Below are 14,342 nucleotides of genomic sequence, written 5' to 3' on the forward strand. Positions count from 1 at the left end.
CCTGAGGCTTTTTCAGAGGTTTGCACAAAACACTGGAGGCAGATAGGGTGAAGGGTAGGGAAGATATCAAGTTTCATTAGTTTCTAAAGTTGCACAATGATAGAAAAAATAATGGCTTTGTCCAACTTCTCTCCATTAACTGCTTTATAGTAAAACACAGGATGAACTCAAGTGCCTGCCATAACATTACTTCAGAAAGGCACAGTTTTTAAAACTGTGTATGGTTTAATTAAATGTTTTAATTTGAAAACCATGTTAAATTAGCATGTCTTACAGGAAGACAACATGTGAGGTATTAACAACTAGAAGTCTATGCTTTTGAATATAACGAAAGATACAAAATCTAGTTCATTTATAAGTCATTGCATAAGCAGAGTAGCCCGCCTTACATTCAAGCAACCAGCTACTCAAGACCCTTCATAAAGTGTCTGTGAAAACAATTTTGCAGCATTTCTTTGTTTTCACTATTATAGCTACATGACCATGGTTTTACTGGCATCCATTTCATACAATTACCATGAAAACAACTCACTTGAGCTCTGTGGCTACAAGCTACTCACCAGCCAACCTTTCCCTGTAGTCAGCTTCAGAATTTCACTTCCTCCTAATTTCTGCTTCTGTCCATAGCAGGCACGTGGGGGCCTTTCATCCAGGAACCTCTGGGCTCTGATATCATAGAACAGTAAGGAACCATGCCCTGTTCCCACTGTGATGATGTGTTCATAGAAGCTCACTGATCGAATGCCTGTCAAACAGAGAAACGACATACAGTTCAGTGAAGAGAAGACATGCTTTGGTTTTGCAGTACTGCTGCTTGATGTCTAATATTTTCTTTAACAAAAACTACCTGCTAGTTTTCTCCACATCATATCAGTTTACCCACTGCTGTGGAGCAGTGCAATAAATCCTACTTGTACTACTGAAGCAGTAGCTTCAATTATGCATACTCTTCTCCTCGGAGGCCATCTGCTCCACTGATGGTGCACAGTATGATGCTACACTTTCAGCAGGTCACAGCTCTGCCAGATAAGCAGAGATTGTAAGACACTTAAGATCAAGAGAAGCCTTGTTCTGACTGCAATGAGCCTCTAAGTAAATGCAGCATAGAATCACAGAATCATGGAATTGCTCAGGTTGGAAAAGACCTTAAAGATAACATTAAGTCCAACCACAACCTAACCATACTACCCTAATTCTAACAACCCCCCACTAAATCATGTCCCTGAGCACCACATCCAAATGTTTTTTAGCACACCCAGGGATGGTGACCCAACCACCTCCCCAGGAAGCCCATTCCAGTGCTTAACACCCCTTTCTGTAAAGAAGTTTTTCCTGATATCCAACCTAAACCTCCACTGGCACAACTTGAGGCCATTTCCCCTCATCCTGTCACCTGTCACCAATGAGAAGAGACCAACCCTGCTCTCGCTGTAATCCCCTTTCAGATATTGGAAGAGAGCAATCGGTGAAACACTGGCTGAATGGCTGGGCCCAAAGAGTTGTAGTCAAAGGAGTTAAATCCAGTTGGCAGCCAGTCACGAGCGGTGTCCCCCAGGGCTCAGTACTGGGGCTGAGTACAAGGCACGACCAAGTACGTGGCTACACACAGCGAGAATGCTTTACTGGTGTTTCCCACAAGCTCACCCCTACCTAGCTACCTGTCAAGCTGTGCTAAATGGCCATATGAGAGAGTTACTCTCAGCTGCCACCAAATGCATTTTGCTGATCAACAAGAGCTCTATGCATGTATAACTATAATAATTGCTAACCATTTTGAGAAGATACATCAATATCTTAACCAATTTTGAAGTCTAAGAATAATTACTCAAGATTCTCAAATAAGTGCACGTTCTTTACAGCTGGCATCTCTAACACTTCACCTAGCAATGAAACTAGAGTAGGTATCCTACAACCCAAACACCATCACATTTCTCAGAAACAGTCTCAGGGAAGAGATTCTGTATGCCTCTGTATAGGAACTTGCTAGACATCCTGTCATCTACTCCCTATTTATTGTGCAAAGGCTTGCACAATATGTCCAATTTAATTTACAGCTATAAATGCACATGTGTAGGTCAGATACATCTTTCTTCACCCCATTACAAGGTCCTGGCCCTGGCAGACAAATACATACAGAATGCTTTGAATACTCTGCCATCAGCAAAAGCAGACACTTGAGTAAGAGATGAAAGGCACAAGAGTAGGTATCCTCTATTTCTGCTACAAGTGCTTTTGACAAGCAACCCACTTGCTTCACAGAAACAGGTGAAGTAGTGTGAATGCAGACACCATACTTTTCAGAGCTATTTATTAGTTTAAAAAAAAAAAAAAAAAGATCCACAGGTCTGTATTGAATATTTCTCTTTAACTGAATGAAACAGGGATGTACCCATCACAAAGAAGATGCTTAGAATGGCACTTCTCAGCTCTTAAGGTGCTGAAGTACCACCCCAGATGAGTAATATTGAAGTAAAAGCACAACCTGTGCCTAAAACTGACCAAGGCAAGCTCTCCAACATTCACAACACTGTACTACTATCTGTGGGCTTGAATATTTGGGTCAGAAAATTGAGTCTCAGTCCTAAGAGACAAGGAGGCCAAATATAATGCAGATGTGGACTACACAAAGAGCATACACAGAATCTGAACTTCATAAGCTCTGCCCGCTACATTAACATTGCTGCTGTCAGGATACAAGTCAAGGACACAAGAAAATACATTACATGCCAGCCAAGCAGAAAGCAGTTGCTCTTGCTGATCAAGGACTAGAGTTCAGGGCCCTGCATTTTTCTGTACAGCTGTTATGAAAAGCAACACTTACAAGACACACTAAAAACCTTCAATTGCCTTCTGTAGAAAGCCGGTGATGTTATACTAGATAAAAAACCAGCCCCAATTCCAGACTTACTGTGTTACCATCTTTCTCTGACCTGCTCTTATATACAACACTAAAGATAGGAAATTAGTGTGAGATTCATATATTTGTATTCTTTATATCATATCATCCATATCCACATATTTTCTCTATATTGGAGAGATATGGGTTTGAAGGACATTCAGTAGATAGGGAATTGGTTGCAAGGTCACAGCAAGGGGGCTGTGGTCAACAGCTCTGTGTCCAGGTGGAGGCTGGTGATGAGTGCTGGCCCCCAGGAGTCCTCCTCAGGACTGGAACTCTTTAGCATTTCTGTCAGTGACCAGGTGAAGGGACTGAGCGTACCCTCAGCAAGTTTGCAGATCGCATCAAGCATGGTGGAACAGCTGATACGGCAGAAGGAAGGGATGCCAACCGAAGGGACCTTGACAAACTCAAACAGTGGACCCATGTAAACTGAAAGAGGTTCAACAAGACCAAGTGCAAATGTTGCACCTGCGTCAAGGCAACATCAGATATGTATACAGACTGGGAGAATAACTCTTCAAGAGCAGCCATGCTGAGAAGGACTTGTAGGTTCTGGTATATGAAAGACTTAACATGACCCAGCAGTGTGCACTTGCAGCCTGGAAGACCAACTATATCTGGAGCTGCATCAAAAGAGGGGTGGCCAGCAGAGCAATGGAGATGACTGTCTCACTATACTCTGCCCTGATGAGGTCCCACCTGGATTACTGCATCCAGGTCTGCTGCCCCCAGCTCAGAAGAGTGGTGGAGCTTTTGGAGTGGTCCAGAGGAGGGCCACAAAGATGATCAGAAGGCTGAAGCACCTCTCCTAGACAGACAGGCTGAAGAATAAGGTTCAGTCTGGAGAAAAGAAGGCGCTGGGGGACCTCACTGCAGCCTTCCTATATTTAAAGGAAGATCATAAACAAGAGGGAAATAAACTTTTTATATGGGTAGATAGTGATAGGACAAGGGAGCATGGTTTTAAACTAAAGGAGGGGAGACTTTAAATCAGATGTCAGGAGAAGGTTTCTCACTGAGAGGGTGGTGAGGCACTGGAACAGGCTGCTTTGCCTAGAGTGGTTTAGGTTACCCTGTCCCTGCAGGCATTCAGTGTCTGGTTGGATGGGGCACTGGGCAACCTCAGCTAGTGCCTGGCAACCATAAAAGGCATAGGCTGGTGATCATAAAAGGCCTGGGTTGGAAGGGGCATCAAAGATCATCTAAGTTCCAACCTCCCTGCTGGAAGCAAGGCTGCTGAATGAGACAACCTTCAAGGACCCTTCCACATCAAGTCTTCCATGATTCTGTGACTCATCAGGCGCATGTGGAAGCAGTGTGTTCAGGTAACACTTAAAACACTTGGAAATCAACCCAGATTTTAGTCCAGGAAAAAACAACCTACTTTCTAGAGATGCTGTGGCACACCAGGTCCCAGTGGGATGAACAGAAAATCAAAGCACATAGAACCTTGGGAAACAATAACATTTAAGTGCCTACAATCGAGGCATAAAGAGATCCTCCCATTGTACATAACAAGGTTTTGATAAAAGGTCTTTTCTAGACACCAACTAGTGCCCCAGAGATATTATACATAGACCACTGCCGTCAGGATGATGACATATTTCGGGCAGAGACTTCAAGCCAACACTGGGAAACACACTCCAGTGTCTTGGTACTTTTTCCCTATGATATTAGAGAGTAACAGCATGCAGAGGACCTCCAAGGATCCCTCAATGACAACAAGGTCAGTGGTGCTGGTAAGCTGTTCAAGGCTGGTGAAGTGCTATTTTTCATTCTAAAGAAAATTCTCCCATATATGAAAACAACAGGCCCTGACATTTATCTGGGAACAAACTCTCGTAAAAGTAAGAATTTCCTGACCCTAGTCTATAGGCCTTTTCTTGTGATAATCTGACCAGTGAAGTTATGTATGCTCAGATTAGTTAAATAAGGACTAACTTAGTCACAGATTAATATTGTTTAAAGTGGGGTACAGCAGCACAGTGCCTCTTCTCATGCTTCGAAATAAAGGTCATGGGGAAGAAGTGTATGAGAGCACACACCCAGCAAGCCCTTATACTTGGCCCTGGTGTAAGGTTCAATTGGACAGACTGCATCCACAACAGAAAAATAAAACAAAAAATTACAAATGGTATTACTTTAAGAGTAAGCTTTTTCATATGTAAAAGAAATATATGCTGAAAATCAGAAGCCTCAGTCATGGCTTTAAAAGTAGACCAAGATGGCACTCACACCACAGACTTCAAATATGATAGCAAAGAGCAGACAACATGCTTTTTCCTCCATTCCCAAAGAAAAATGTAAGACTAGATAGTATTAACAGTGATGAGACAATTGCATTTGCTTTCATATGAAGTAAAACAGAGTAAGAGATTAAAAAATTGGAAGCAAAAGTATTCGTAAAAGTTCTGTACTTTTTAGATTGCATATGGCTTAGCTCAGGCCCATCCCAGGCCATCCTGCAGCTGCCCCCGTCATCATGGCCCTGGCTCTGCCCCATCCAGCAAGCCCTGAGTTTGTGCATCCATTGCTAAGCAACCAAGCACCAGCGCACAATTGGCACTGTTTGGGCTGAAGATGGGACATGGAGAGGGTGCAGAGCAGTGCTAACTCAGGTTATTGCAAATAACTTTATGCTTTTTGATACTGACTGAACACAGTACTGCGAACAGCAAAAAATAAACATCTCTCTTTACCAAAATTTATTAAGACATGTCTTAAGAGGAAAACATCCCTCACTCTACAGTCACACCTTACTCATGCTGTTGTCCCAAAAGCGGATTTGTTGCGTGGTGTGCAGTAAGTCAATCATCACACACACAGGAGAGACACTGCTTACTTATTTGAGGATCATGCAAACCTGGGTGCTCAGTGGTTTCCCACAGATCAAGCACACACACAAAACTACCAGCACAATATTTATACACAAAAGTTATAAAGTTAGTAATATTCCCATTCATTCTTCTCACAATTACTGGTTAGTAACTTCCATAATTATATGGATTCGTGGACCTTGGTACTCTTGCCAAGCTGGCAACATCCCCAAAGCATCCTGATTAATTTTCCCCTCAAGGCCTACTGGCTCTGGGAAGTCCCCGGTTAGGGAAACTAAGTATTTATTCTTCTGATACCTACTACAACAGTAGCTTAGTTTGTTTTGAATTAACCTTCAACATCATCATAGCTTTCTGGCAGTGAACATTCGTGAGCAACAATTTTCAAGGATGAAATATAGAAGGAATAAAATTTCATCAGAAATCTGATGAACACATTGGGAACTCACTAAGAATTGCACCCACTTCCACTGAACCAGAAAGATGCACTAGTTTCACAAAAACAAGATCAAATATCCCACTAGTTGTATGTTTTTGTTGCTCTTTTTATGTCTTAATTAGAAGATATTTTAAAGTAAGTTTTGCTACTTCCATACATTAACTATATTGTATCTTATTGGGCTGAGTGCAGCCCAAAACAATTCATATTCACTCAGTATGGTCCCTGGACTCACATGCTTTAGCTGATTATAAGAGATCATTTGATTTCAGAGCTTGGTTTGCCTCAAAGTGGAAAGAAAATTTTAAACAAACAGGGTTTTTATGTCAGTTGTTTTAAACAAAAAAAAAAACAAAAACCCAACAAGTACATATCTTACTGCAGTCTTAAGTTAGTACTTCTGCAAGCAAACAGTTCAAAGCACCCTTTGACAAGTTTCTTACCACTGCCTCGTTCTTTGGAACAGACAGATTTAACATTATGAGAAGGCTGCCTTGGATCCAGGAAGGAGACATGTGCCTGTGATCCTACAGCATACACTGACCACTCCTGACCATAAGCCAAACACACATTCTCCCTGCAGTATGGCAATTTCGTGGACAGCAACTGGAAACAAAGAAGAAAAAGGTCAACTCATTACAATAAAAGAGCAAGAAATTAACACACATGAAAAAAATCTGTAAGCTATGTTCAAGGAAACAGCAGCACAAAAACTGCAGTTAAAGTTCAACATGAAAACAGAATTTAAGAGAAAAGCAACAACTTGTCTCACATGAAAGAGGCAGGACACCTTACCTGCAGCAATCTGAGATGCTAAAGGCTAGACTTCAGAATTTTGCAAAGAACAAAGGATATTTTAGCAAATTGTTTTGCATTTTTCACTGCTGCTGTTACTGCTTCCGCAGACGAACAGATGCATCTGCTCCCTGCTGAAAAGGCTTACCTTATATGCAGAGACAGGTCTTATTTTAATCTGTAGTCATACTTCAGCATGTTTAACTTCCTTTACAAACACTGGTAGACACGTAATTGCTCTCTGTGCAACAGCACACTCAATTCATGCAGAATCAGCAGAAGGTTAAGAGCAGTGCGCTCACCTCCTGAAGCTTTATTTATTTTCGAGAGGGGTACATTTTATTTTACATAAAGCTTTTAACTATTTTACACACACTGCTTTCCTCAAGCATTTAAAGCAGATGATAAACAGCAAACAGCAGTAACTGCTAGACAATTTTCAAAATGTAACACCAAAACAGAAAAGGTACCTTTGACAGTGTGTGCTCTGCTTTCCAAAGATGAAAGTACCCATCTAGGGACACAGCTCCCAGCTCCTATTAAATAAATAAGCAGAGTTAATTTCTGTGTTATAAAAGCCTTTAAAAACATCACACACTGCCGAGCATGATATATATTCACCTGTAATCCTGTACATGCTTTTATCAATATAAGTTTTCGCTTTATATTGTACCTGATGGAACGCAAACTACAAAGGTGCTAGGTAGAATAAGAACTATTAAAAGAACCAAAAGTAACTTTGGATTAGATCTTGTTGGACAAACAGGCAAATGATTAGACAGTATAAGCTGGAGCTGGCACCTAGCAGCTCCCACACTGATTCTGACCCTGGCTCTGCTCTACTTGAAAAAGCTGTATGAAGTCTCCACCACAGAGGAGTGGTTAGCATGGTGAAAAAGCCAACAGGAGCACTGTGCTTCCTAGAGTATGTTCTTCTTTACTTCAGATTTCTGCTATTAGAGAGCAGAAATAAAAGAAGGAAGAGCTGCTACTCCTACTTGCTCCAGCACAATTCATCTCTAGGAATAATAAAAGGTCAGCACTGGGGAGGTTAACATTTACTGTTCGTCAAATGCCAGTAACACCAAAGCAAACACTGGTGCCTGTCCTTCATGTCAATCACCCCACTTGCTGAACAATCCAGTAACAATTCAGGCATCAAATCAGGAACTATCTGAATATTAGCTGGTCCTCATGAAAGGTGAAGGAAAGCAAAACGAACGCTCAAGGCTAGCTACAACAGATGTTTTTGGTACTTCTGTTTCTTGTAAGTGCTCCCCCTTATCCTCTTTAGGGTACAAATTAGAAGTCAGACTCAACAGCAAAACTGCTCCTTCTCAAGAAGTATACAAGTCTTTTCACTTCTGGGGGCAAAAGCAGACAAAGCAGATGAAGATAACCATCTTGCATGGGAAAGACACAAAAGGATCATGGAAAAAAGTTATTACACTGCCTCTCCCACACATTTGGCTTTAGAACACTTGATTTAGATTACTTTTTTTTCTAGTACATCTGGACAATTTTAGGCATTTTCAACTGTTCTGAGTATCTTACTGACCTTGTTTTTATTGTTGAAAGCCAGTGCTCGAACTTTGCAGTTGTCAGGATTGGTGTTCTCTTTAGGGATATCCTTCAGAGCCCTGTGTGTTATGTGGGCATAGACAGGAACTTGAGACAAGTTGTGTCTGGAATCACTTTTGGACAGCACATCCTCTGTGACTTCCCAGAGACCCATTGAACCATCTCGAGAACCTGAATAAATAGTAACAGCATTTCATATATACATATATATATATATATATATATATACATACACACACACACATAAAATTCACCCTATAAAAAACAAATAAACAACACAGTCCAAAAGTGGGAAAGAAATCTACTGCTATTAGTTTAACTCAGCTGAACACATCATTGGGTGTCATTAATTAGGATTAATAATATGATCTTCCTAAGCTATAAAGTTATAATATTGTGACCTCACTGTCAAGTATTTCCTTTTTTTTCCCCCCATGCTTTTTTGTAAGTACTGAATCTATTTTCAAATAGACCAGGATGCATTAAAAAAAAATACAAACACCATTAATGATTCATATGTGAAATAAACTCTGACATGACTGAACAGTCAATGCATTTAGTTCAGCTTACCAAGGCTAAGCCTGCCTAATCCAATACAAAAAGCCTCCAAGAAAACGTGATTATGTTTATGTCAGTTTTGGATTGTTTGATTTCTCTCACTGCACAAGTACACACATGCATACTTGTGAACTAAAGAGAAACAGCTACTTTAAGTAACAATTTTTTACTGTAAAACAGATTTGATCCAAACTGTACAAGTCACTTTACTTATGCAATGCCTTCTTCAAAGAGCATAACATAAGGAACTGAAGCTGAACAAGGAAGAAGTTCTACTTTTCTAAGGAATCTGGAGATATTAAGCCAAAATATGAATAAAAAAATAGGTGAAGAAAGCTGAGCCTCTTTGGTTCATAGGTCAATGAAGATTTAATCCAAGGCCTTATGCCCTTCTCTTCTAATGTTTACATAACTGCATTTAAGTCAGCCCTGACAGATTTGACTCAAAACTCAGTTTCTTCCCTACACCATATGGAAACCACTTTCCTTCTCTCAGAAGGAAAGCCAAAGTTACATTTCCATGCCTTGAAGATGCTAGAAAAGACTGAACATCTTCATCAGCCTGTTAAATTTCTAGATTTCAGTACCTCATAAGGAGCAAGCTGCAAAGACAAGTAAGTAAAACATCTTCTTGCAGTAGTGTATACCAATACATCTTGTTGCAATACTGCATAGATGTCTTTGCCCCTTGGCAGATGAATTCAGTCATTTGCCACTATCAGCCACTAGACAGACAGAAAAAGAACTTCCAATGGCACAGCATAACAGCAGGTAGCAAGTGACAAAACATCCTCCCACTCAATTTACATGCTGATGGTTTCTAATAGTACCTAACTTTGTTATGTAGACTGAATGTCCAGCAGTAGTTTCCAAATATCTTGACTCATTTTAGAGGGAAGTTGTCCATTTTAATAGCCCTAACAGCCATAAAAAGACAATGTATGTTGTTTAACTGGTTAGCCCTGAAGCCAAGAAGAGTAGTAGTTGTTAGCCTAGGCTCATCCTGAGAATTAATCATCCCATTTTGAAACCTTTGGCATGGAAATCTTTGTCCAGTCAGTACAGCAATTGAGACATTCTCTCTCAATCATGGCTGCTTAAATTTGAAAATTTTATACTTATGGAGTACTGAAATACACTGCTACATGTTTTAGAAGCAAACCCTTGTCTTGCTCTTACTGAAACTAAGAAGTAAGACTAATCAAGCCCACGCCCCAGTTTGCTCTCTTTCAACAGTTCTGACAGTGGTGAGATGATGTATTGTCAAAGCTCTAACCTCAGGCTAGAAGAAAACGGTATTTTATGTCAGAGGAACAAATGCTCATCTTTTGTTTTCTATGTCATCTAACCTACCGCAAGAAACATAAGAGTTTTGAAACAAGAGTATGTATGTATCTATGTAGTTTCTCAGCTCAAATGAAGATATTTGCTAATTCCTCAACATCTGGAGCTTAAATATTCCTTCATCATTATTTCAGATAAAAATATTATTTTAATCTTGCAGATTGAAGTAAGTGTCAGAGGTTAGTTGTCTTTGTTTCCTCCCAGTGTGATTGGTGAAGTTCTGAAGAATTCAGTTTAGCATTCAGACCTGCTACTTGCTTTTGACATGTTTTCCCTTGGTGCCTCTCATCTGGAGGCTAGAACCAATATCGTGCTAGAATTTTCATACAAGAGTGAACATGGCTCTTTTTTACTCACACCTCCACACTATTTCACATGCTGTGCCCCAGTGTGTCCTTATCTCATCATTGAAAACTGTAATAATCTCTGCTGTTTTCCTCAGACTTAGTAGCAGACAAAATTATTTTTGTAATACAGATTTTTAAATTGGCACCACACAAAGACTGACATTAATAAATTCAAAATCAAGTTCTGGGACTAGCTTTTTTTTTCCTCTCTAAAAGAAAATCCTAGCCTAATTAATAATTAATGTTAATTTGATTTTTATATGGGACAGTCACAATATTCCAACATCTCAGTTTGACAACCACATGAAGCATTATATCCTGTCAGCACAGAAAGACAGTAAACTACCATATAAATGCACTGGAATATTGGTACTGTTGCCTTTATGCAAGTAATCTTTATGAAATTATGCTGGTTATCCAACAAGTTTGAAAAAGTCACTAACTGACCTTTTCCATTATTGGTTTCTATATTAACTGCAAGCATGTGGCACATATCATCTGCTGGAAAAGTAGTATGGCAAGCTGTAGGCAATCCAAGAAACTCCTGGAATGCATTGAGGACAACTTCCTGGACCTGTTGCTCACCAATGCAAATGAACTGATTGGTGATACCAGGATTGGAGGCTGCCTGGGCTGTAGTGACCATGCTATGGTTGAGCTCATGCTCCAGAGGGATATGAGACAGACAAAGAGTAAAATTAGGATGGTAAATTTTAAGAAAGCTAAATTCCAGCTCTTCGGGGAGTTCATCAACAGAACACCCTGGGAAACTGTCCTCATGGGCAAAGATGCAGAGCAAAGCCGCTGAATCCTTAAGGAAGCTTTCCTTAGCATGCAAGAGCTCTCCATCCCCATATGTAGCAAGTCAGGAAAAGAAGAGACCAGTGTTTTTCAACCAGGACCTGCTAGTCAAACTGAAGAGAAAGAAGAAAATCCACAGGGAGCGGAAACAGGGACAGGTACTGTGGGAACAGAATAAGGAAGCTGCTAGGCTGTGTAGGGATGGTGTCAGGAAAGCCAAGGCCCAGCTTGAACTGAACATGGCTAGGGATGACAAAACGAACAAGAAAGGTTTCTGCAGGTATCTCAATCAGAAAAGTCAACACACCAGAGGGATGGGATGCCACCCAGAAGGACCAAGACACATTGAGCAGTGCACCTCATGAGAGTCAACAAATCCAAGTGCAAGGTGTTACACCTGGGTCATGGCAACTCTCACTGCCAGTATGACCCAGGGGATGTAGGGATAGAGCACAGGGGAATGTAGGAATAGAGCACAACCCTGCCAGAAAGGCCCTGGGGGTGCTGGTGGATGGCAGCTGGGTGTGAGCCAGCAGTGTGCCCTGCAGCCCACCCAGCCAGCCAGATCCTGGGCTGCATCCAAAGCATTTGGAGGGAGGGGATCCTGCCCCTCTGCTCTGCGCTGTGACACCTCATCTGGAGCACCGCGTCCACAGGTGGAGTGCTCAGCACAGGAGAGACGGGGGCCTGTTGGAGTGCGTCCAGAGGAGGGCCACAGAAATGATCAGGGATGGAGCAGCTCCCTATGAGGACAGGCTGAGAGAGCTGGGGTGTGCAGCCTGGAGAAGAGAAGACTGTGGGAGACCTGAGAGTGGCCTTTCAATACCTGAAGGGGAGCTACTGGAAAGAAAGGAACAGGCTCTTTGGCACTGTCTATGATGACAGAACAAGGGGAAATGGTTTCAACCTTAAAGAGGGGAGATTTTGGTTGAATATAAGGAAGAAGATTTTTATGATCAGGGTGGTGAGGCACTAGAACAGGCTGCCCAGAGATGTGGATAATGTCACATCCTTGGAATCCCTGGGCAACCTGATCTAGCTGTGCATGTCCCTGGTCATTGCAGGGGAGCTGGAGTAGATGACCTTTAAAGGCTCCTTTTAGATACAAGGATTCTATGATTCCACATACAGCCTTAACTAATAACAAACTGGTAATACAAATTAAGATTTCATTAAAGAGTCTTCATAGTATTTCAGGAAAACAATATTACTCTGCTGTATTCCAAAGCCGTTAACTCATAACTAATGTCCCCTCTTGAAATTCTCCATCAGGCAGAATTCTTCCTTGTAAGTCACTGCTCAGAGACCTACTCATAGCAACATCTATTGAAAAGACAGTAAATTCTCTCTATTTCCAGAAAAATCATATATAGGTCAGGGACCTACATATAAAACAAAGCTAAGCACTGTACTAAAAACCAAGAATAGTTCAAATAACCAAAGTAGTTCCAAATGGCTTCAAATGCAGCAGTATTCAAAACAGATCCTACTGACTTAGAAAAAAGAATTTAAGATACTAGAAAGCTACATGAAATTTAAATACTGTTTAGAGCTCAAAAATGAGAAATTGAAAGTTCTGAACTGAAGGTGTGAACTCTAACAGGTTCTTTGACATTTTGCTTCTCATCCCCAAGATGAGTTTTAAGTAAAGACCTACAGAGCTCTACTTACAATACCAGGTATGCATCAAGAAAAGCATTTATACAGACAGGGTTTAAAGTCACTTCCTGGATCAGCATGAAACATTTGAGAAAATGGTGTGGCGATTACAGTGCATTGCTAAAGACACCTGGGCTCAGGCAAACTCAGGACTTAATTTGTCTAATCATAAGCTCCATTCAGACACAGAAAGAGATTGAATTCAGATTGTGAATGGGCTGAAAACTCCTTCAAGAGGCTTCTTTTCTTTCACTGACTAAAAGAAACCAAAGTAGTCACTCTGCTAATCAACTCAACTGCTATGGTCAGCTGCAACGACTCTGAACAGCTAAGCACAGAGATAGTTATCCTGCCCTCAAAGTAGGTCCCATACGGACCCACTCTATACTTCAGGTCTAAATCATGCCCAAGACCCAGTGAAGGACTTTCACATGAAACATCAAGAACACTGGCATGTGCTTCTCTCTCAGGTAGACACTGGGGATGAAGAACCACAAGGTCAGCATCAAAAGGAGCCAAAGGAAGGAGTCTTGCAGCATTAGGACTGCCCTGTTTTGGCTAGAGATCATGGAATGTGTAGCCTGATAATATTTCAACAGAATACTGAAGGCCACAGTACTCAGAATAAGACCCTTTGCCTAATTAACCACAAAATTAATGCTAAATTTAACAACAGTCAGTACAACGAGCTCTTTCCTCTCCCTCTGCAATTGCTGGAAATCAAACTTGGAATAAGAATACTGCCAGATGATTGCCACTGTTACAAGTGCTCTGGTGCATTGATAAAGGCATTTCCTTAAGGCTCATATTAATGCAGTACACCAGCATAATAAAATATTGATAGAAAAAGATGACTTTACCAGAAACAGCCATAGTATCACTGATCCATGCAATTGAAAATATCCAGTCCTTATGTCCATCCTAAAAGCAAAAAAAAAAAAAAAAACAGAAGTATTCTTCACTTTCCCGTTTAGTACATGCACAAAAAAACCCTACACCTACATTAAAAATATCATACAGGTATAATTCCAACATCAAGCTGGAGCAGCTCACATATCTAGCAGCAATTTTAAGTTTAT

General features: G+C 40.9%; 1 protein-coding gene across 2 annotated transcripts in view; it reads right to left on the minus strand.

Moving 5' to 3' along the window:
• The window catches only part of DCAF12L2 (DDB1 and CUL4 associated factor 12 like 2), a 30,553-nt gene that overhangs the window by 4,758 nt on the left and 11,453 nt on the right, over nucleotides 1-14,342 (minus strand). For both annotated transcript variants that reach the window (NM_001396454.1, NM_001396455.1), the window contains exons 4-8: nucleotides 14,124-14,184; nucleotides 8,532-8,725; nucleotides 7,444-7,509; nucleotides 6,622-6,784; nucleotides 561-745 (exon numbers count right to left, since the gene is read on the minus strand). In NM_001396454.1, the coding sequence (NP_001383383.1) occupies nucleotides 561-745; nucleotides 6,622-6,784; nucleotides 7,444-7,509; nucleotides 8,532-8,725; nucleotides 14,124-14,184 (669 nt within the window). The remainder of the gene's footprint in view (nucleotides 1-560; nucleotides 746-6,621; nucleotides 6,785-7,443; nucleotides 7,510-8,531; nucleotides 8,726-14,123; nucleotides 14,185-14,342) is intronic.

The sequence above is a fragment of the Gallus gallus genome, chromosome Z, assembly GCF_016699485.2.
Source record: "Gallus gallus isolate bGalGal1 chromosome Z, bGalGal1.mat.broiler.GRCg7b, whole genome shotgun sequence".
Lineage (NCBI taxonomy): Eukaryota > Metazoa > Chordata > Aves > Galliformes > Phasianidae > Gallus > Gallus gallus.